At 40.2% G+C, this 22,909-nt stretch overlaps 1 protein-coding gene and 1 long non-coding RNA gene across 20 annotated transcripts in view; one reads left to right on the top strand and one right to left on the bottom strand.

Annotated features, from left to right (window-relative positions):
• The window catches only part of LOC138760976 (astrotactin-2-like), a 1,981,947-nt gene that overhangs the window by 895,618 nt on the left and 1,063,420 nt on the right, over positions 1-22,909 (top strand). For 17 of the 19 annotated variants that reach the window (XM_069932424.1, XM_069932434.1, XM_069932413.1 and 14 more), the window contains 2 exons: positions 16,228-16,321; positions 18,997-19,071. In XM_069932424.1, coding sequence (XP_069788525.1) covers positions 16,228-16,321; positions 18,997-19,071 — 169 coding nt within the window. The remainder of the gene's footprint in view (positions 1-16,227; positions 16,322-18,996; positions 19,072-22,909) is intronic. The other 2 variants (XM_069932420.1, XM_069932396.1) reach the window with 1 other exon arrangement.
• On the bottom strand, positions 8,945-16,289 carry LOC138761083 (uncharacterized). Its single transcript, XR_011356105.1, has 3 exons — positions 16,147-16,289; positions 14,415-14,661; positions 8,945-9,233 (listed from the first exon to the last, which is right to left on the bottom strand). It is a non-coding gene; the product is annotated as an uncharacterized lncRNA (long non-coding RNA).

Here is a 22,909-nt window from a genome sequence, read left to right as displayed (position 1 = left end):
AAACATGAAAACAGGATCAAACAACTTATTACTATTAACTTAAGCCCCTTTTAATTCTAAGCGCACATGTATGTAATGTGTGTGTAAGTTCAGAAAAAGTTATTTGATTCACAGTCCAATCTCACTTCTCACTACTCCAAATTCACCAGTATCACGAAATTCTTATACTATACATAGAATTTAACATTTATGAATTTAACCAGGCTTTGGTGTTTGAAAGTTAAATGGTTAACACTCAGGAAGATTATTGTCGGTTTTCAGAGAGAGAGTTGTTGTTCGTTGGACACAAACTGATTCCTTTTGATCAGCCATGTCAGTGTCTTGCTGAAGAAGCTTGCCCCATCAGGGTTTTCCAGATGATAACCTCTTTCTTTCATGTCACCACAAAGTTCCTTTTTGTTTCTCTTATTTCAAGGGAATATTATGCAGTCAGCCATCTCCTCTTGTATGGACCACAAAGGCTTTGACCAGGCTGAACTAAGCCCTCACAACACATCTTCAAAATGGGGTTTTTCCTCAAGCTTGCCAGCTTGTCCTGTTCCAGTCCCAGCTGCTGCTGCTGAACTGTAGAACTGAATTCTCTCTCTCTCTCTTTCTCTCTATCTCTCTCTCTCTCTCTCACACACACACACACACACACACACACACACACACACACACACACACACATATGCGTGCACACAGAGAAAACCATATGACCCTCTTAGAATAGCCACTGCACTTAGACTGCAGCATCAGACCTAATCCTCTGAGTTCATTGATCTGTTACTTTCCAAAACAATAATACATTACTCCACAGCATATCCAATTAACATGCACTTGTGAAGTCCTTATAGGCATTCTTCAAAGTTTTTGCAAAGGCATCCAGAGCTTGGACTGACTGGCTTGAGCAGAACTCCAACATTTTGAATGAGATCTGTTTTGGAATGTTTTTATGTGACCTACACTAAAATCCTGCCCCAATTTATCTCCTTTTAAAACACATCTATATACAATATAAAATATAACATAATCTGTCACACAATAAAAATGTCTGTCCATTGGCTCTCAACATGACATCAATGCGATGTCAAACCAGCCAATCTATGGATGCATCTATCTATGCACTTAAATTGTGCCAGAATGACATTTGCCCTTCTTTGGACTCCTGTGACAGTTTATTTTTCTGCAGCTTCTATTTTTTCAACAGTTCCGGGCATTTGTTAACAAACAAAGTGCTTCGTGATGTAATTGCTTTGTCCTTCATTCAAAAGTGCCTAGTAGCTTAGATCCAGTGCAAAATAAACTGGCTCAGGGATCAGTGATTAGTCAGCAAAACAGACTTCTGCAGGAAAAGTGTGTTTATTATTTGTGCTTCCTATGGCCCTTTTGTGCTTGGGGTTGCATTCAGGAGGCTGATTAAATTTGGATTGCAAATTGCTTCTTGCTAGGTCATAAGATTAATCAATTAATGGCGATAACCTCAGCAACCTTCCCCCTCCCTCCCCTTTTTTATTTTGAGCTTATTAACAGTTTAAGCATAGAGGCACAGTTGATAGAATATTGCCATAGCTCCAATTATGTGAGTTTGATCTGACCTCTGTTACTCATGAAAGTCTACAGACACACCATGATTGAAGTATGAACACAATGTGGGAGAAACTCACCTTGATGAAGGGTTTAAGCCCGAAACATTGGTTGTGTATCTTTATCTTTGCTATATAAACAGTTTGACCCACTGAGTTTCCCCAGCATTGTGTTTTTACTTCTATCTGACCTCTGTTGTTTGTGTGGATCTTGCCTGATTTTCTTGAGGATACATGGGTTTCCTCTAAGTGCTTGAATTTCCTTCCATACACCAAATACATGCAGGATGAAAAGTTAATTGGCTGCTTAATTTGCTCCTCATCTGTAGGTGAGCGACAGCTTCTGTGAGGGGAGGAGGGTTGATAGAAATGACAGACTGGATTAGTGGAAATGGGCATTGGATGGTCCACACAATCTTGATGGGCTGAAAGGCCTCTTTCTTGCTATATGACTCTTGAGAGAGATGGGAAAGGCATCATGACAGTTGTGGACATTCTATACTCTTCTTGAATTCAGCTCAACGTTTGGAGCTAAATTCCTCTCTTACAGGTTATGTGGGAGTTTTCAAGAGAAATTGTTCCCTTTTCAGGCAGGACAGGTTGTGGATCAAGGGTGTGTTATATATAAGGTCTTGTAAAGTTTCTGCAGCACATTTGTAGAGAAAATATGATGAGGCAAGTTACTCCACAGCATTCTGGAAGAGGAAGGAGAGCAGCCAGATGTTGTGGTCCACATAGAGACAAATGACATTGATAGGAGTAAAGATGAAGTCCTCAAGAGGAAATTTAAAGAGTTAGGTAGGTAGTTAAATGATAGGACCTCAAGCGTGGTAATCTTAGGATTGCTGCCTGTGCCACGCTCTAGACCAGGTACTAATAGAAAGTTGTGGGTGATGAATGTTTTGCTGAAGAGTTTTTTCTTTAACTTTATTTAAAGATAACAATCAACTTACAATGATAACAAAGAAAAATAGAGATTTATTTTATTAATATAAAAAAACCCACCCACCTACCCCTTCATCCTGCTCCCTTAAGGGGAGCCAAATATAAAAAACAATACAGTAAATATAACAAATATTTCAAAGTATATCTAGATTCATATACTCCAAATAAGGAGGCCACATTTGAACAAAAAAGTGATAATTATCGTGTAAATTACATGTAATTTTTTTTCTATAATGATACAAGTTCTCAATTCATTAGGCCAACATGAAATATTAACCTCCACATTATCTATCTACAGATAGCACCAAACGTACAAAAGCAATTTGAAATTTATTTAACCCTAATACTTTCAAAGAAACAATATATTCCAACAAAAAAAATCGATGGTAATTTAATTTTAAATATTTTTTTTCCAAAAACAACCTAATTCCTTCCCAAAATGGTTGTACTTTAACACAGGACCAGACTGCATGTAAAAATGTTCCAGTACATAATCCACATCTAAAACAAGAAACCAAATTACTAAACCCATACTTTTTTCAATTTCTCTGGAGTCAAATATAACTGATGAAAAAAATTATAATTGACCATTCCATATCATACATTGGTCACTTTAGTTATGTGGCTGAAGAGTTGTTGCAAGTGGCAGGGCTTCAGATTTCTAGATCATTGGGATTGCTTCTGGGGAAGGTCAGACCTCTATAAAAAGGATGGGATACAGCTGAACTGGAAGGCGACTAATATCCTTGTAGAAGGGTTTAATAGAGCTGTTGGGGAGGGTTTAAACTAGTTTGATGGGGGGGAGGGTGGGTGAGAATCAGATTGTGAATGCAGAGACTAGGGTAGTAGGACGCTATGAGTCCTATGTTGAGGAAAGACAGGAAGGAGGCAAATTATAGATGCAACCAGCCAGAAAGGTTGAAATGTATCTATTTCAATGCTAGGAGTATAAAGAATAAAGGGGAAGAACTTAGAGCTTGGATCAATACATGGAACTATGATGTTGTAGCCATTACTGAAACCTCATTGGAGGAAGGACAGGATTGGATGATACAGGTACGAGGTATAGCTGCTTTAAAAAAAATAGGAGGGGTGGAAGAAGGGGGGAGTGGCATTGTTGTTTAAGGATAGCATCACAGCTGTACAGAAGGAGGACACTGAGGAAGGTGAGTCCACTGAGTCATTGTGGGTGGAAATCAGAAATAGAGAGGAAGCAATCACTGTGCTGGGAGTAGTCTGTAGGCCCCAAATAGTCTCCCGGACACTGAGGAACAGATAAGCAGGCATATTTTAGAATGGTGCAGGAAATACAGGATTGTAGTCATGGGAGATTTTAACTTCCCTAATATTGACTGGGACCTGCTTACAGCAACGGGAATAGATGGGGATGAATTTATTAGATGTGTTCAAGAAAGATTCTTGACAAAATATGTGGACTGGCTGATGAGAGGAGAGGCCATACTGGATTTGGTGCTGGGTAAAGAACCAGGTCAAGTGGTGGACCTCTTCGTGGGGGAGCACTTTGGTTACAACCCCATTAGCCTCTGTATAGCTATAGAAAAAGACAAACTCGGGCTAAATAGGAGAGTGGTTAACTGGGGAAGAGCTAATTATGAAGGGATTTGGTAGGAACTAGGGAATATTAATTGGAAAGAGATGTTCAAGGGGGAGAGCACAGAAGTAATGTGGAGGGAGTTAAGGGACCAATTGAGCTGGGTCCTGGTCCAGTGTGTCCCACTAGGACAAGGAAAAAAATGGTAGGAAAAGGTGACGTAGAGAGGAAGAAGTAAGCTTACATTAGATATATGAAGCAGGGAACAATTAGGGCTCAGGAGAAAAATATAGAAGACGGGAAGGAGCTGAAGAAGAAAATTAGAAGAGCTCAGAGGAGGCATGAAAAGCCCTTGGCAGGTATGATTAAGGATATCTCCAAGGCATTCCATGCTTAAGTAAAAAATAGAAAGAGGCCAAAATGAAGGGTGTGGTGATATGTAATTACACCACTAAGTTACCAGGGGTCATCCTGGTGACCTTGTATATAAAGCAGTCCAGAGCTACAGTCTAGCCTTCCAGGTTTGTCTTGCAGAGAGACAAAACCTCCTAGTGTACATATTAGTTTATTAAAGCTGTCTCATACTTGCACTGCTATTGTGGTTATTGTCAGTACAAAGGGTAGGACCACTAAATGATAAAAGATGAAAATGTGCCTAGAAGCAGAGGAGTTGGGGGAGGTGGGGGGGGGGGTGGAGGGGAAGGAGGTCCTGAATGAATACTTTGTGTCAGTATTTACAAGAGTAAAGGACCTTGATCAGGATAAAGTTGAAAACGAGCAGGACTATGTGCTGGACAAGGTGGTGATTATGGAAGAGAAAGTGTTAGATCTTCTAAATAACATTAATATTTCCCCAGGACCTGAGATATCCCCAAGGTTGCTGTGGGAGGAAAGAGAAGAAATTGTGGGAGCATTAGCTATTGTCTTTCAATCCTCTTTGACTATGGGGGAGATACCAGAGGATTGGAAAATGGCAAATGTAATCCCTTTGTTTAAAAAAGGGTAAAAAGGAGAATTCTGGTGTGTAAACTATTGGAAAGGATTCTTAAGAATAGGATCTACCAGCCTTTGGAGAGGTATCATTTACTTAAGAATAATCAGCATGGCTTTGTAAAGGGAAGGTTGTGCCTCGTGAACTTAATTGAGTTCTTTGAGGAAGTGATGAAAGAAATTGATGAGGGTAGGGTGGTAGATGTGGTCTATATGGATTTCATGTAGGCATGACGAGAGACTCATCCGGAAGGTCAAGAGGCATGGGATTAGTGGAATCTTGGTTGTCTGGATAAAAAAAATTAACTTGCAGGAAGAAGACGGAGAGTAGTGGTGGAAGGGAGGTTCTCTGCATGGAGGGCAGTGACTAGTGGAGTGCTACAGGGATCAGTTCTCGGTCCTTTGCTCTTCGTGATTTTTATTAATGCACTGGATGATTATACAGAAGATTAGGTAGAGAAGTCATGTTGCAGCTTTATAAGTCTCTGGTGAGACTACATTTGGAATATTGTGTCCAGATCTGGGTCGCCTCATTATAGGAAGGAAATGGAGGCTATGGAAAGGGTGCAGAGGAGATTTACCAGAATGTTGTCTGGATTGGAGGGCATGTCTTATGAGGCAAGGTTGGCAAAGCTGGGACTTTTCTTCATAGAGTGTAGAAGGATGAGAGGGGACTTGATTGAGATGTACAAAATTATGAGCGACATAAAAAGGTTGGACAGCCAATACCTGTTTCCTAGGGTGGGAATAACAACCATTAGGGGACATATGTATAAGATAAAGGGAGGGAAGTATAGGGGAGGCATTAGGGGTAAGTTTTTTACACAGAGAGTTGTTGAGGCCTGGAATGCCTTGCCAGGAGTGGTGGTAGAGGATGAAACATTAGAGGCAAAGAAAAATGTTTTTTTAAGATTCCTTGAGATGTCATCTCAAGGAATATGCAAACATGTTTTTTGTTTGTTTGCTCTGTTTAGAACTGAGGTGAATAAAATGTCTTCACACTGGTGATTGTAAACCCTCTGCTCCTCAGAGGTTTAAGAATACAGGTAGTCCCCAACCTACGATCGTAATGAGGACCAAATAATCGGTCGTATCTTGGAATTTTGCCTGTGCAGGGGAGTACTGAACTCTTAAAGAAAACTTTTTAAACAAACATTTTCCATGATAGATTTGACAAAAACAACTTAAAACTTCCTGAATTTGTCAATCAACCTTGGCAAATCTTTTCACATTCTGGACCATGCTTACCTTGTTAGTCGGCATTCCAGGGTCCTAGGGTTTGGGGTGGCCCTCTTGATTCCTATGAGCATGTATGAGTCTTTGGATGGCACATACACATGTTTTCGGTAGGTTCGCATAATGGAGTTCCGTTGATGCATGTGCGACAGTAGGGAATACTGACGATATTGAATTCACGTGCCAACCGAACTCCAGTATGTGAACCATTGCTATGCATCTACCTACTGATGTTTGTGCATGCGCACATTAATCAAGATAGTTGCGCCCAGCTTACAGACCCCAGGATGCCAACTAACAAGTTAAGTAAGCATATTTTTGCTCTTACATGCCCTGTATCACTGTTATAGTTTGTGAAATACAACATGAACTGTGTATATTTTACATTTTTTAATATATCTTTTTAAAAATTCAGTCATATGTGCAGATGGACGCAAGTCGTGTAGGTTGCAAGTAGTGAGTACCTGTCTTTGCGTACGCTCATGGCACTGCTTGATGAACTTTTGAAACCAGATGGAATCAACAATGTTTATAGCTTGGGGCCAATCAAAGATGGATTTATCAAATTGATTTGTGGGAGGAACTTGTCAGCAAAGTGCACTTTGAAGTAAATGAAGAAAAAAACATTCTTTATCCTGAGGTACTGGATGCACTTTTGGTCTCCACATCTTCGAAAAAGTATGTTCCTCTTAAAGTAGCATGAATGTGATAGGTTCCTTCTTGGAATGAGGAGATTGTCTTTTAAGAAGAAATTAAGATCAGCCTATATTCTCTGAAACAAAGGCAAAATTAGAGTAAACGTTATTGAAACCCAAGCTTTGGAAACTTATATTTGGTGGATTTTTTTTTTATCTTGAGCACTTTGTAGGTGAGGAAATCATGTGATGATTGGCAAAGAAAAAATGGAATTGAAGGACTAGACTAGTGTTACCTGATATTCTGAATATATTGTGACATAAATCGAAACAATTTTGAAACATTTTTGCATGCATTTGAATGTTCTTTTTCAAAGAACAAGTGTATTCATATCTAACATGCCAGATATACAGAAGTGTACATAGGATCAATGTTTTATCTCTTTTATATATATTATCTGTTTTTAATTTAATGTATACTATGTAGTTTTTTTGCCATGAGGTACCGGTTTGGCTGCAGCAAGTAAGAATTTCAATGCACACGCACATTATTTAATGTACAGTAAAACTCCTGATATCCAGAACCTGTGGAGATTGGTAGGTGCCGGACAAGTGAACTTTCTTGTTGTTTGAGACTGCGTGTTGCGCGATTGGCAAACTAACAATGAGGTGCGCCAATTTTAGACTTCCGTATTTTCTGCAATTTTTTTTATGTTGGTTGCTTGAATTCCTAATGACAGGGGTTTTACTAAATTTAACAATAAACACATTATCAATTTATACATGAGTGCAATGGGGAAGGCAAAGAGATAGGGTGGAGTTATGGGTGGGGAGTATGTTGGGATTACATCTATTTTCTGGCATTGGTTTGTATTTCTGAATATAACTCTGACAAAATGGGAGATTTGTATTTCTTTGATGCCTACAAATTTTGATCAGTAGTCCTGTGTCTCACTTGTTCCAATTGATAGACTTGCCTGAAGCCATGAGACAGTCATACTCAAGCCATTGAGACTTTGATCAGCATGAAGCCACGTGTCTGAGTGGGAAATTGTTTCTGCTCTAGTTTACATTTCAATTTAATGTGTTGGATCTGAATGTTTGCTTATTTTTTTTAAATCTTCCTGGAAGGAGCTGTTAAAAGCTTGCAATATGTAATAGCTCTATTTACTTGTCCATTTAATGCTTAATAAGACTTTCTCCAGTTTATTGTCTGAACTATAAGTCAATGAAGTGTTTAATCCACTGCCCATTGAAGTTGATGAAGCTTTGGTGAAGGGATGCTTTCACACCCAGTGATGGGATTAAATTAGAAATGGGTCAGGCAAATTCATATCCTGGATAGATGGGATATCATTTGGGAGTCAGGTGAGACACTGAGCCTTAATAAATACCTGCATTTATAGTCTACAAACGTAACAGTCATTTAAAGATTTCCAGCTAATATAAAGCTGTTTGAAACTTGGACATGTTTTGAAAACCTGCGATCAACTCAGGCAGAGATGTCAAAGATGATTTTGCATGGTTTATAAGCGGGGTGATGTTCTTTAAAAGTGAGAAATCAATGTCGTGAACCAATGATGCATGGGCTAATCAGCTAAACTTTCCTTGTCAGCCCTTCTATGTATGGATTGAAGTGTTGATTCAATCTAAGTAAGATTTGAACTTCATCTGAAAATTGCCCTTGATATTTTATGATCTTTATTTTTAAAAATATATTCTTATTTGCTTGAGATCTGTTTCTAGAGATATTTCATTTGTTTTTGTCGATCAGTCTGTTGCCTCCAACAACTGGCTGATCAATGCTTTATACACACCATGTTCAGAAGGCTTGGCAACCAATCATTTGATATCTCTCAGTATTTGATTCTGTCAAGTAAAGAAGGTGCATGCCAACATATAAAATAACAGATATTTCCATTTTTATGCCTGAGTCATGTTAGGTCCACTTTAAAGCAAATTTATTTTCAGCCATCAATGGCAGTAATATTTTCTTGGGTTGCCAAGTCACATGTCTGGCAGCATCATTGTGTGGTATTGTAGCTGCAAAAGATCAGACTGGCAGTCAATGCAAAGGATCATTAAAACAGCTAAGATGATCACTGGGGTGTCTCTTTCCTCCGTTGACAACAGTTACCAGGAATGTTGTTTAAATAGAGCTCAAAGAATTATAGAAGACCCTTTCCATCCAGCACACAGCACTTTTGACCCAGGTAGCTTTGAAGGAGGAGGTACAGGAGTATCAAAATCAGGACTGCCAGACTGGAAAATAGCTTCTTCCCACAGGCTGGGAGACTAATAAACAGTATCCTAGATCCAAGTAAATAAACAATATTAATTATATGTATCTTCAGGAACATATATGATATTATGTCCTGTGTACGTGTGTGCACTGTGGTCCAGAGAAACATATTTTCGATGGGTTTTATATATACAGTCAGATGATATAAACTTGAACTTGATGTGGAACATAAGCAGATAATTTACACTTGCATATCAAAGCAGCACTGAGGAAGGAGCACAATATCTGTCAGATCTGATACTTATTGCAATGCAGAAGACCATTTGGTCCACCAAACCATGAGGAGCAATCCCATTCCTAATTTCCTAGTGGCCTTGTGTTCCTGCAACTTATAGCTATCAAATACCCTTGATTCTTTTCACACAAACCTCCACTAGTGGATATTGTACAGTCACCAATTGACTTTAAATCAAGATGGTGACATTGCTTCAGCCATTATTGCATCAGCTCTGCTGCAGGTGCAGACCAGGAGGAGGGGTGATGCAACTTTTAGCACTGCTCTATGGTATCCTACTGCCTGTCCTCCTACCCAACAGCCATGTGCAGGTTTTCCTGTGCAGATTTGAGCTGCCTGCTGTTACAGAGTTCTGTGTTGTGTATTGGCCTATGTGTTGTGTGGTTTTATGTTAAAAAGTGACAGTTTGCCTTAGAGAACCAAAGTGAAGGTGGACTGCTGAGAGAGTGGAAGACAGACTGAGCATGTGCAGAAAATGAAAAATAATTCTGGACTTGGATAATAAACCAAGAGTGGAATGGAAGGAGGCTCCATGCTATGGAGTGGAAGAAGACCCAGAGCATGAGTCATGGTCTGGAGGACAGTTTAGAATGTTGGGATTTCAAAAAGGATGAACATTCCGAAGGCAGCCAGAAAGATCTGGACCAAACCAGTGGTTCCTCTCTCTGCAAGCAACACAGGACAACTTCAAATTTTATGCTCTCTCTCTCTCTCTCTCTCTCAAAGATCTTTTGGCTTCATTTTACCAAACAAACTGAATTTTTTTATGATCTTTGCTTCAGTCGAGATCAAAGTTTTGTGAGTCTTGTGTGTTTTATGTCTAAGTTTTTCTGTGGGCTGGTTGGAAGTGTAGCTTAGATTTTAATCATGTTATATTTCAGATGGGGAATTTATTAGTTTTACACTGTTATAGATATTTGCATAGTAACCAGTGAGCATTGTTATAAAAGGGAGGATTTTTGAATTAAGTTTGAAGGTGAATTTTTGTTAATAAAGTAATTGTTCATCTTTACCCCTGTGTGATATGCCTTCTTTGTGGTTGCTGGTTTGACCTTGTAACACTGCAAATTGGAGCCTGCGGCAATTAAAAAAAAATTGAAGATCCATGGGGTTCTTGACCAAGATGACAGTACCCTTGCCCCTTGCCCCTTGCTCAACAGCCCAGACCACAAAGGTTGTGTGTTCTGGGGGCAGCAGCGAACCTCCATAAGGTACCATACACCCCACCTCTTCTCCTGCCCTCCTCCCCCAACCCCCCTGCCGCCAAGAAGAAGTAGTCTGGGAGAGGACCCTACAGGGTAGGAGATTCCGGCAAAAAATAGTGTGGAGCTCAGTGGCTTACACCAGGCCACAGGCTATTGATGACCAGCTTATTGGAATGAGGGAAAAGGATTGGGATTTTCAAGGCCTCGGGCGCTGACATATTTCTTAATTGTTTGGGGGGGATTGGAACCAGGGGCTGAGGAGGATAACTCTGTGGAGCTAAGGTTCACTACTTGAGCAGATAGGAGGCCATGTGGCTATGGAGTTTCGGGAGTCCAGGAAGTGGCAGCATCGAAGGAGGCAGGGGCGGGGGATACGCACCGAAAGGACAGTGTTGTTTCTCATCCTGATAGTGGTGCTGAATGAGTGGCACCTCCATTTGTGCCTTTAACAGAACAAACAAAGAAGATCAAGTACTGTGTGCTATGCACACAGGGCATTTAGGAACCTCGATCCTGATTCTCTTTGGGATGAGTGAGGAAACCAGAACATCTGAGGAAACCAGAACATCTGGGGAAAACTCACATGGTGGCAGGGAGAACTTGCAAACCCCACACAGGCAGTACCTGATGCCAGGATCAAACCCTGCTCCCTGGAGTTGTTAGGCAACAGTGTTCCAAGCTGTGCCACTGATCCCACCCCAGCCATACTAGTTTTTTTGGGAAGCAGATACAGGGGTATAAAATCACACACCATCAGATTTTAGGACTGTTTCTTTCCCACTATTATTAGGCTCCTTAATGTATTTCATGCTCATAAAATAATGTTGCCTTTGCTCTATTTTAACTCGTCTGTCTCTCTGTAACTGCAGTCTGTATTCTGCTTATTCTGGTGTACAATGTGTGGGTTAATTTGCTGGACTGCTCATGAGAATAACAAAATTTGGCAGGAAAGTAATAAATATCTTGCACTATCCTGACCAATATTTACCACCAAACCAATGATAGTTGCATGGATTATCGAGCTGTTTTCTCCCTTGGTAACATCAAGGAGTCCTGCGTGATGTGCTTTACAGAAAGGTGGCGAAACACAGACATTGCGGACATGGTGCTCCAGCCCAAGGGCTACATCCTCCATCCCGCTGACAAAACACCAATGTCTGGAAATACCAAGGGAGGCAGCGTCTGTGTCATCATCAGTTCATCATGGTACACAAATGTGATGGTCATGTCGCAGTCCTGCTCCCCTGACCTGGAAAATCTGGCAATCGAGTATCACCCATTCTGCCGAGGGAGTTCACCGCCTTCATCCTGGTTGCAGTGTACATTCCACCCCAGGCTATGTCAGGCTAGCACTGGAGGGACTGAACACTGTGATAAACAGCCATGAGAAAGCACATTGTGATGCCTTCCCTATTATTGTGGGAGACTTCACTCAGGCCATCCTGAAGGTAACTCTGGCAAACTACAACCACATGCGAGAATTCGGCCATTGCTAAACACAATGAAGAATGCATACCAAGCGATATCATGACCACACTTCAGCAAGTCTGATCACCTGGTTGTACTTCTACTCCTGCCATACAAGCAGAGAATGAAGACCACAGCATCAGTGGTAAAGTCATTGAAAGTATGGTCGAGGGAGGAGGAGCAACTGCACGACTGCTTTGAATCAGTGGACGAGAACATATTCAAGAACTCATCCATAGACTTGAATGAACACGCAACAGGTTTCACCAACTTCATCAAGCCCTGCATGAATGAATGTGTGGCCATGTTCAAATACCGAGTGTTCCCTAACCAGAAGCCCTGGATGACTCAGAGAATCTGCAACCTGCTGAGGGCAAGAACAAAGGGGTTTAAGGCTGGGAATCGAGATCTGTACAAAATCTTTGCACACTAGGTATGTCAGGGAATGCAGGCCGATACAGCCTACAAAGTGAGGGTGAACACTATAAATGGCTGTGATGCTTCCTTACCCAATGAGCTGAACACTTTCGATGCCCACTTTGAGAAGAAGAATCAAACAGTGTCTACTAGAATCCATGACATCAGAACATCATTCAAGAGAGTGAACCCTCACAAGGCATCAGGCCCTGATGACATACATGGCAGGTTACTGAAAGTCTGTGTCAACCAACTAGTCAAGACATGGACATCTTCCTCCTCTTATTGCTGCAGTCAGACCTTCCCACCAGCTTTAAAAGGGCATCAATCATCCCTGTACCCACCAAGTGTAGTGTGGGTTCTCTCAACCACTACCACCCAGTAGCACTAACTTCTACTGTGATGAAATGCTTTGAGAGGCTGATCATCACCATAATAAGCATGTACCTAAGTATACATCTAGACCCACTGCAATTTACCTGTTGGCACAATCACTCCATAGCAGATGCAATATCGCTGGCTCTCCATTCGGTTCTGGACATCCTTGAAAACAGCAATTCATATATATGGCTGCTCTTTATAGTCTACAATTCGACCTTCAATACCATTATTGCCTCAGTGCTGGTCAAGAAGCTACAAACTCTAGGCTTCTGTATCCCCCTCTGCAACTGGTTCTTGACTTTCTCATTGGAAGGCCATAATCTGTACAAATTATAGTCTACAACTCGGCCTTCAATACCATTATTGCCTCAGTGCTGGTCAAGAAGCTACAAACTCTCGGCCTTTGTACCCCCCTCTGCAACTGGTTCTTGACTTTCTCATTAGAAGACCATAGTCAGTAAAAATTGGAAATAATGTCTCCTCCTCACAGGTCATCAACACAGGCGCACCTCAAGGATGCGTGCTTAGCCTCCTGCTCTACTCGTTTTACGCTTCATTTGTACCAGGCACAATTCCAATGCCATCTACAAGTTTGCTGATTACACAACATTTGTTGGAATAATCACAAAGAGCAATGAGGAAGCGTTCAGGAGGGAGATAGATCAGCTTGTTGAATGGTGTAATGACAACAACGTTGCTCTCAATGAAAGCAAAACCAAGGAGATGATTGTGGACTTGAGGAGGAAGTCAGGGGAACATGGCCCAGTTCTTATCGAGAGCTCCATAATGGAGAGAGTCAAGAACTTCAAATTCTGGGCTTTCAACATCTCCGAGGATCTCTGATGGAGCCTCCACCTTGATGCAATCACAAAGAAGGCTCGCTGGCAACTATACTTTTTGAGTTGTCTGAGGAGATTTGACATATCAACAAAGACTCATGTAAACTTCTACAGGTGTACCATGGAGGGCATTCTGGCTGGTTGCATCACTGCCTGGTATGGAAGCACCAACTCTCAGGACAAGAACTTACCTCACTGGATTGTACACCTCTGGCTTTCCCTTCCTAAAATCAATAATCAGCTCCTTAGTTTTGGTGACATTGGGTGTGTAGTTGTTGTTGGTGTACCATTCAGTTTTTAATCTTCCTCCTGCAATGCTGACACATTTCTTTATACAACCCACTACAGTGGTATTGTTGGCAAATTTCTAGATGATAGTGTTGCCATACTGAGCCACACAGTTGTAGGTGTAAATTAATTTGAGCAGGGACAGCCCGTGGTACTCCAGTACTGATGGAGATTGTGGAGGAAATGTTCTTACCAATCCTCACTGATTGTGGTCTGGAAGTGAGGAAATCCATAATCCAATTATACCGTGGGGCATTGAGTCCCAAGTCATCGAGTTTGTTGATCAGTTTTGAGGGAATGGTGGTGTTAAATGCCGATCTACAGTTGATAAAAAGCATCCTGATTAATGCATCTTACATGTTTAAGTGCTCCAGGGCCTTGTGTAGAGTCAGAGCCAGTGAGATGGCATCTGTCATAGGACTGTTGCCACGATAAGTGAACTATTGATGTGAGTGGCACTGGTCAATAATCATTTAGATAGGTTCCCTTGCTCTTCTTGGGCACCGGAATGATTGACGCCTACTTGAACCAGGTGGGTACCATGCCCTGTCAGAGAGAAATGCTGAAGATATCCATGAATACATTGGTGTTGGTTTCTTCTGAGCTGAAAAGCAATAGAAAGACAAAGTTATTGACTGATAAACTTGCGTTCAAAATATGCCTGATGTACACTAAAATGCAGTTTGCTGTGATGAATGAAGAGCTTGCAGTCCTGTACCAGGGATCAGATTCATTTCCATGTGGAAGTAAAAATTTCCCCATTCCTCAGCTCAATGAGAACTTGCATATTGGATTAACTAGTGTTGAAAGTGCAGATATCAAAAAATATTCTTCTTTTGTTAACTTGAAGCTTCTGTTAAAATTTGTTACATTTCTTTTAGCCTTTTCCCATGTGCATTTGATTCTTCATTTTACCAATTGTAATATTTGAATCAAAAGACAAGTCATAGATCGCAACTTCCCAGTTTCTTGGATGAGGAACAGAACTCTTAATCTTTAACATGAGATCAGATTTAAGTTAAGGATATTTCACAAATCCAAAGTTGCTGTAAATAAGTAATTGAATGATTTTTTTTTGTATGTGAAACTGGGAGGCAGGAATTCAGTTTTCAAATGAGAAAACAGTAACTCTAATAACACTTGACTAGGAAGCAACTGTATCAGACTTGTTACAAAGTTTAATCTTCCTGAAACTAAGTTATCTTACTGTGTTAGGGAACTGGATGTGTAAGTGCATTGTGTTCTACCTTTCAAGTCCACTGTTTTTGCTTCTATTTATAGCCAGCTCAGACAGAAAGGATGAATTTGTTACTTATTGGGGGTCACAAGGGAAATAAACTCTGCCATCTTCAATTCCATTCTCAGCCAAAGATAACCCAGTTGCAAAATGTTCATAAAGTCAACACTAATTGGCAGCAGCAGGGCAAGAGGACATTAAGAGAGTTCAGGTGTACAACTATCACACTAGTTCCCTGATATGATGCAATTTTCAGACTCACGGTTCAGTTTCAGAACAGTACTGTAATGTGAAATCCTTTGTTACTCTCCAGCAAGGTCATTTTACATGCCAAGGGTCTCACGCGGTTACAAATGAAAGAGTATTCAGTCAAAAATCTGAAATATAATGTGGGATCTTCAGTAACTGAGATTACTTTTAATAAACGGCTTTTGGAAATACATTGATATGGTATGTTGATCATTCTTCTAAAGTAGGCAGTTGGAAACATTTAAAACTGGCAATTAATTCTATTGATAAATGGGCATTTTCTCAATGTCTGTAAATTGTTAATTTGAATATTCAGCCCTGTCTTCAACAAGAAATTGTTCATTTGGTTATTCAGTTCTGTCATCAATGTGTTAATAACTGTTGAATAAATTGAAATGGAGAATATGTTCCTTGTTTAATTGGATGTGGTCCCAAAAGCCAGACGGAATTATCTTAGTGTTGGGAATGTAGTGTGCTCTTTAAAGAGGTGAAATGGAAAATAAATTTGATGTTCTAATTAACTGTAAATTAAATCCAAAGTGGGCTTGGAGTGATATTGACTTGTTAAAATGCTTGTGATGTTTTAGAGTGAAGGCCATGAACCTTTGTGGCTTCCTCCTGGAAGGTAGAGTGATCTGGGATCTTTTCTTGAATCTCAGTTGAATTTCTGTCTTTTATTTTCAGGTGAATGTGGATGTCATGATGGTTACAGCCCAGATCCAATCCACAAGCATCTCTGTGTGAGAAGTGACTGGGGACAAAATGAAGGGTTAGTTCGGTAAATAAAATATGGTATATTTGTGTATAAACACCGCAAAACACCAAATTTCATTACTTGCTCATGACAATAGGTTCCAATTCTGAAACAATAGCAAGAGCAACACCTCATTATTACACAACATTTATAACATTACAATCCAAGGGAGAGTTATTCACTAAAATTAGACCATAGTTAGAATGTAGTGGAACAGCATACCAGTCTACACGAGAGATTTTTGAGGAGGGAAGGGGGAAGAGTGAGAGATAGAGAACTGGTGAGTGAAGGTGTGGTACCAACAAAATAGAGTTACAGTAAAATCTCCATTATCTGGAATTCAAGCAACCAACAGCCTCAAGCAATTGGAAAAGAAAATTGTAGAAAATAGATGGATAAAAAATACGGAAGTTTGAAATTGGTGTTATTTTGCCAATTGTGCAACATGCAACCTCAAGCAGATGGCAAGTTCATTCATTTACCAATCCTCATCAGTGCCAGATAACAGGGGTTTTACTGTATTTGATGACAAAATAAACTCCAGATGCTGAAACCTGGAGCAAAAAAACAGTTTGATGGAGGGAATCTGCAAATACAGCAGCATCAGTGGAGAAAAAAAGTTATTGGAGAAGAGTTCTTTCCAGAAATTATGATTCTTTGTTGTCCACTAAATGCTCCTCAACCTGCTAAGTTCCTGCAGCAAATTGTTTGTTTTACTGAGATTTGACAGCTAAAGATTGATGCAGTTGGAGATCACCTGAATGAGCAGAGAAGTGCACCATGTCTGTCACATACTCTTTGAAAGGAACCATACTAATGGTGACCTAACACTTCAGATCTCTCTCTCTCTCTCTCTCTCTCTCTCTCTCTCTCTCTCTCTCTCTCCCTCTCTCTCACTTTCACTCTCAGAAAATAAAACAACAAAACCAAAAGTCATTCGCAGACAACACTTAGACTGCTAGAATATAAGGAGTCGGCATATTTGATGGGATCCTGGGGGATGATGAGAGTGGTGTTCTGTTTCTACCCTCAACAACAATGATTGATTCGGCACCAAGATAATCTGTATTAATTAATTAAATATAGAGTTTTAATTTTCAGTGATAAAGTTTTCATTTTCATTTGCACACCCACTAATGTTTCCCTTTTGGTTTTTGCCAAAACTATCAAAGAATAGAAACAGTAATATCTGGGAATAGAAGTCTCTGCTGGCCAGGCACTTCTCTTGATCCCAATGAAATCTCTACACTTCTGACATGGGACGATGGTTGGTTTTCAGAGTTTTCAGTGCTCCTTCCCCCAAATTCTTCATTCTTGTACTTCTGATTCCATTGGCTGAGGGTCAGCTAGCTATGTCTCGTTTCACCTGTGTCTCATTTAATTGGCTCTGGCACAAGATTACAAGGCTTAATTACCTTCTTGATTTATCACCCTCAATGCAACCTGAGCAGAATCCTTTGTTCTAGCCCTGAGTCTGATCATTTTCAAACACCGGTTGCTCCAGGCACAAACTGTCTGTGTCTATTCCTTCAAGAACATGGCAAAGAACAAAAACACATAATTTCTCTATGTTGTGTCCTCTTTATGTGAGATTCATCACATTTTAAATCAGACTTTGAATCTATAATCTGGGTAACAGAAAGGCAAGAAAAACCTCTTACCTGTGTGTTTTAACACTGTCTGTCACTTGACGTATTTATATTCTGACTGTGTAAGTACTGTAGAAAATACAGGTGTCTCTTATCACTCTCCCACTTGAACCTGGAAGCTTGCTTCAGAGAGTGGTCGGTGCCTGGATTGACCTCCCTGGGGTAGTCATAGAAACAAATATGACAGTAGCATTATGAGGCTTTTAGATGGACACATGAATATTCAGTGAACATGTTCAAGTAGCAGAGGTGGTTCAACAGCACATCATGTTTGGCATAGACCCCTGGGCTGGAGGGCTGGTTTCTGTACTGCTCTATATTCTATGCCAGTGTGCTTCAGGATTTTTGCACCCAGAAAATAATATGACACTGGAATAGACCATTCAGCCCATCAGATCTCAGCTGATTTCTCTGTTCCTGACAAGTCTCCTCCCACATTACCCTATCTAACTCTACTAACAGATCCACCTTTCCTTCTCCCTTGGATCTTTTTCTAGTTCTGCTTCAAACGTCTCAACATGGCTTGCTTTGACTTCCATACAGGGATATAAATTATATTCACATCTTCCCCAGCTAGTAAACACCCTTAACACCCACTCCTCCAGCCCTGGGAATGGACTTTCCATTGTAGAATCAACTGCAGCAGCATCAGCCCAGTCAAGAGAGTGCTCCCAATATGATACACCATCAAGTCAATCAGGCTGACTTCAGTAAGGGGGGGGGGGGGGGGGAGAGGAAGAATCTTGTGGAATTAGAACTACATAGAATATGGGATCTCCCCCAAATCTTCCATCCAAGTCCTGTGGGTAAAATTGCCTCAGTTATTTGCCTTCTCTTCAACTTCTACACTTCCTTTAAGTCTGACTCTTTCACAAGATATTCACAATCTCTCTTTTGCATTGTGCCCGATTATCTTTTGCTTCTGTGAATCCTTTTATCTATATTGCAGGGTCCGTGAAAATAAAAACATTAAAGTTGTATGTAACAAATTTCAAATGATTTAGAATAATCAAGCATTTCTTAACTGTATTTAATTCTTCCTGCATGTAGACCATGGCCATACACAACGCTGGAAAGAGGTTATGACCTTGTGACAGGGGTACAAGCTCCAGAAAAAGTTTTCAGGTAAAAAAAAGTTTATTTTGGCATCTCTTTTTGGTTCTGGAGCATAAAACTATTAATGACAGTTGTATCAGCCTTAACTGGTTTAACTTGCACTCACCAACTCATAGCATGACATGTATGGGTTCTACAGGTGTGTCAAGGCCATTGATGGTCCATGAACACAAGGCATGATCCCTCTCAGAGACATGTATAGAAGTTAACAAGGTTAGGGAGGCAATTAACACCCATTTGAAAATTCAGAAGCCCCCTCAACCATGACTCTGTCCTTCCTAAGAACACCTTTGACCCCACCTCACAGAGACAGAGCTGGTCCATTCTTGCCTCCTTTCCCAAACGACAAGAAGTTGAAAAAGCCATGAAGAAACCAAAGCAATGGCAGAGCCTTGAGAGCTGACAGAAACTTGTTGCTGAAGAACTTGATTCAAGAACCTGCATTATCATTGCAAGCAGAGAAGGATACTGTAAGAATGTCAAAGCCATTGGCACCATCAATTGGAAGGGATGCTGGACATTCAAGTTAAATTTGTATGTTCATAAAAAATCATCTCTATCTTACAATTGCTTCATGAGGCATGGAAAATATGACTATAGTAGGCCCGAAACAGACTTGTGCTGACTTTCAGATCAATTGTTCTCATGCATTAAACAATCCTTCCTATTTAAATGTCTCTCAAACATTTGAAGTTTCCATCAACCAAGGAAACCAAGAATGGTTAAAATCATGAATGTACAGTATGAAACGATGAATGCAAAGAGAACCATATACCTTTTTATACTTGCATTTGTTTTTTTTATGAGCGAAGCAAGCTTGTTTTTGAAAGATAAGAGAAAATGCTTGAAGGAAGCTTTGCTGTGTCATCTCATTCAGTCACAATAAATTGGCCTATCAATTGAATTGCAAAATACTTTTATTTCAGTAATAGTCTTCTTTATTTCTTTCATCAACACAGTGATCATCAATGATAGGTAGCATATTATCACTCCTTTTGGGCACTTATTGTGAGTCACTCTTGTGACAATAGAATTTATGCAGGATGACATCATTGCACTCATGATTCTCCTTACTGCATCCCAGTGCACACCTTTCCCTCCCCATCAGAAGATGGGATCCAATGCAAACCTCTCCCCTTTATTTTTGAATCCACTCAAGAATACGTAACATCATGATTACCATCGCATACCAGTCAGTGCAACATTGTTACAGTGCCAGTGCCATGGATTCAAATCCACACTGTCTCTAAGGAGTTTGCACATTCTCTCTGTATTTGTGTGGGTTTCCACTGCTTGCTCTGATTTCCTCCACCCCTTCAAAGTGTACGGTGTTAGAGATTAATTTGGGTGTTATTGGGCGGCAAATCAGCTTCTGCCATACTGTAAATCAAATGTAATTTTTTTAAAAATATCAGACTTTCTGAACTCCAGTCTGTTCTTGTTTCATTCTCCATCTGTAACCTGTTCATCAGCTTTTCACTTGCACATCACTTAATGAAACAAATCAGTGCACTATATAATTAAAAAAAAAACAGATGGTACCTGTCTGGTCCAGGGAGCAATAGGTACAACTCTACTCTCCACAGTGGAGAGATTATAACACTTCAATCATGTCATTTGGCCTGAACAAAAAGGATTTTTGTGACATGGGTGGAATCGGGCAGGTGAAGTTTTTCAGCTAAAAGAACAGAGTTGAAAGCTTATGTAAGATGCTGAAAAATAAAGTTATGCAATCGTAGAAATATAAATGAAGCAAAGCTTTCTGTTTGTGGGCCACAGCTTCCTTGACTTTAATGAACATAGTTAACTGCACATAACTTAATAGATCTCCACTGCCACTATTCTCAGAAGGGAAAAGAATAATTTGCTTGATATCAAGTTTATTATCATCTGACTTTGCATATACAACCAGAAAAAATGGCATTTCTCCGAACCACAGAATGCACACAATACACAGAACATCATGATCACATATAACGATACAATATAAAAACAATACGCAATTACATATTTGGAATAATTTCTTTTGGTTACAGGATACTTAATTCACAGAGACAGTACAAAGTAGTGTTTTTTTTTAAATATTTTGGGGGCTTCTTTCACACTGCAGTGATGTTCTGTTTTTGCAAGATATAAAGCATCATTTGTGGTGAACAAAAGAACAGACCCAGGAACAAGTATGGGAAGTGATGGTGGGAGTGAGGAAGTGTTGTCAGTGACACACTGTTCCAATGTCTCATGGAAGGAGGAAGGAGCAAACTGTCTTCCTTCTGCACATTGTGAAGACCTCTAGGAGAAGCTTGTGTTGTTCGAAGGCCATGTGTCTGCAAACCACTGTATCAGCAAGGGTGTTAGAGTATAATGAACACCTTGGTGTCAGAGGCTAAGATCAGAAAGCCATAAATTAAGTTAGGCATGGTTAACCTTTTGCTTAGAAGTGCAGCAAAAAAATATTGCCGCACAATATAGTTTGGGTGTTATTGGGCGGCAAATCAGCTTCTGCCATACTGTAAATCAAATGTAATTTTAAAAAACTGGAATATTAATCTAATTTTATTATTTATCTCATGAGATTTCTGGGAAGCCTATCATTTGTGATCAACTGGTATGAATAGGCATGTGACTGTATCCTCGAGAGGCTCATGAACTTTGTGGCCTGGTAGCCACAAATAGAGGTTTTCAGTTCTGAATATTTCTTAAAAACATAATTCTTCAAACATGCCAAACTGGATCACAAATTATATATTGACACATTACATATGAGCAAGCAACTAGAAACAAGGTGGAATAAATTTTAAAGGATCTGCACATGAGAAAATGCTTCACCAGCCTACCTGCTCAATGTCTCTGACAGTGAAACAAAGTGCAATTCAGTGACCAAATGTAAAATTTGATGTTCTTGAGATATATGTGCTTTTCATTGGAAATAAATGCTTGAGGATTGGGACTTTTTCAGAGTTGGTGGAACGAGTGCAGGAGCAAAATACAATTCAAAAAAAGATGCACAGCAATTTCTTCATTCAGGAAAGGGGTTTGTTCCTGAAAATATTTTATTTCAACAAAATTTATACACCAAAAAAGCTGGGAAAAATGTCCAACCTCAGACACGTCATTTCTATTGGTGTAAAATGTAGTGCTTCCACCAGAGTTGTCTCCGCTCCATCCTCAACATTCATTGGAGCGACTTCATCACCAACATCGAAGTACTCGAGATGGCAGAAGGCGACAGCATTGAATCCATGCTGCTGAAGATCCAACTGAGCTGGGTAGGTCACGTCTCCAGAATGGAGGACCATTGCCTTCCCAAGATCGTGTTATATGGCGAGCTCTCCACTGGCCACCGAGACAGAGGTGCACCAAAGAAGAGGTACAAGGACTGCTTAAAGAAATCTCTTGGTGCCTGCCACATTGACCACCGCCAGTGGGCTGATATTGCCTCAAACCATGCATCTTGGCGCCTCACAGTTCGGTGGGCAGCAACCTCCTTTGAAGAAGACCGCAGAGCCCACCTCACTGACAAAAGACAAAGGAGGAAAAACCCAACACCCAACCCCAACCAACCAATTTTCCCTTGCAACCACTGCATCCGTGTCTGCCTGTCCCGCATCGGACTTGTCAGCTACAAAGGAGCCTGCAGCTGACGTGGACATTACCCCTCCATTAAACTTCGTCCGCGAAGCCAAGCCAAGAAGAAAATGTAGTGCTACTCATAGTCATGAGAAACAGGTTTATTAATTGAAGATAAATGCCATAATGAGTAAAATACATGCAGTGAAAATTTGTAATATCAAATGTGGTAAATCAATGAATATCTCTACTGGCTAAACAGAATCTAAGACAAGTTCTT

This window comes from Narcine bancroftii, chromosome 1, assembly GCF_036971445.1.
Source record: "Narcine bancroftii isolate sNarBan1 chromosome 1, sNarBan1.hap1, whole genome shotgun sequence".
NCBI classification, from domain to species: domain Eukaryota; kingdom Metazoa; phylum Chordata; class Chondrichthyes; order Torpediniformes; family Narcinidae; genus Narcine; species Narcine bancroftii.
Note: the sequence above shows the minus strand (reverse complement) of the source record. Positions and strands in the feature narration are given on the sequence as shown.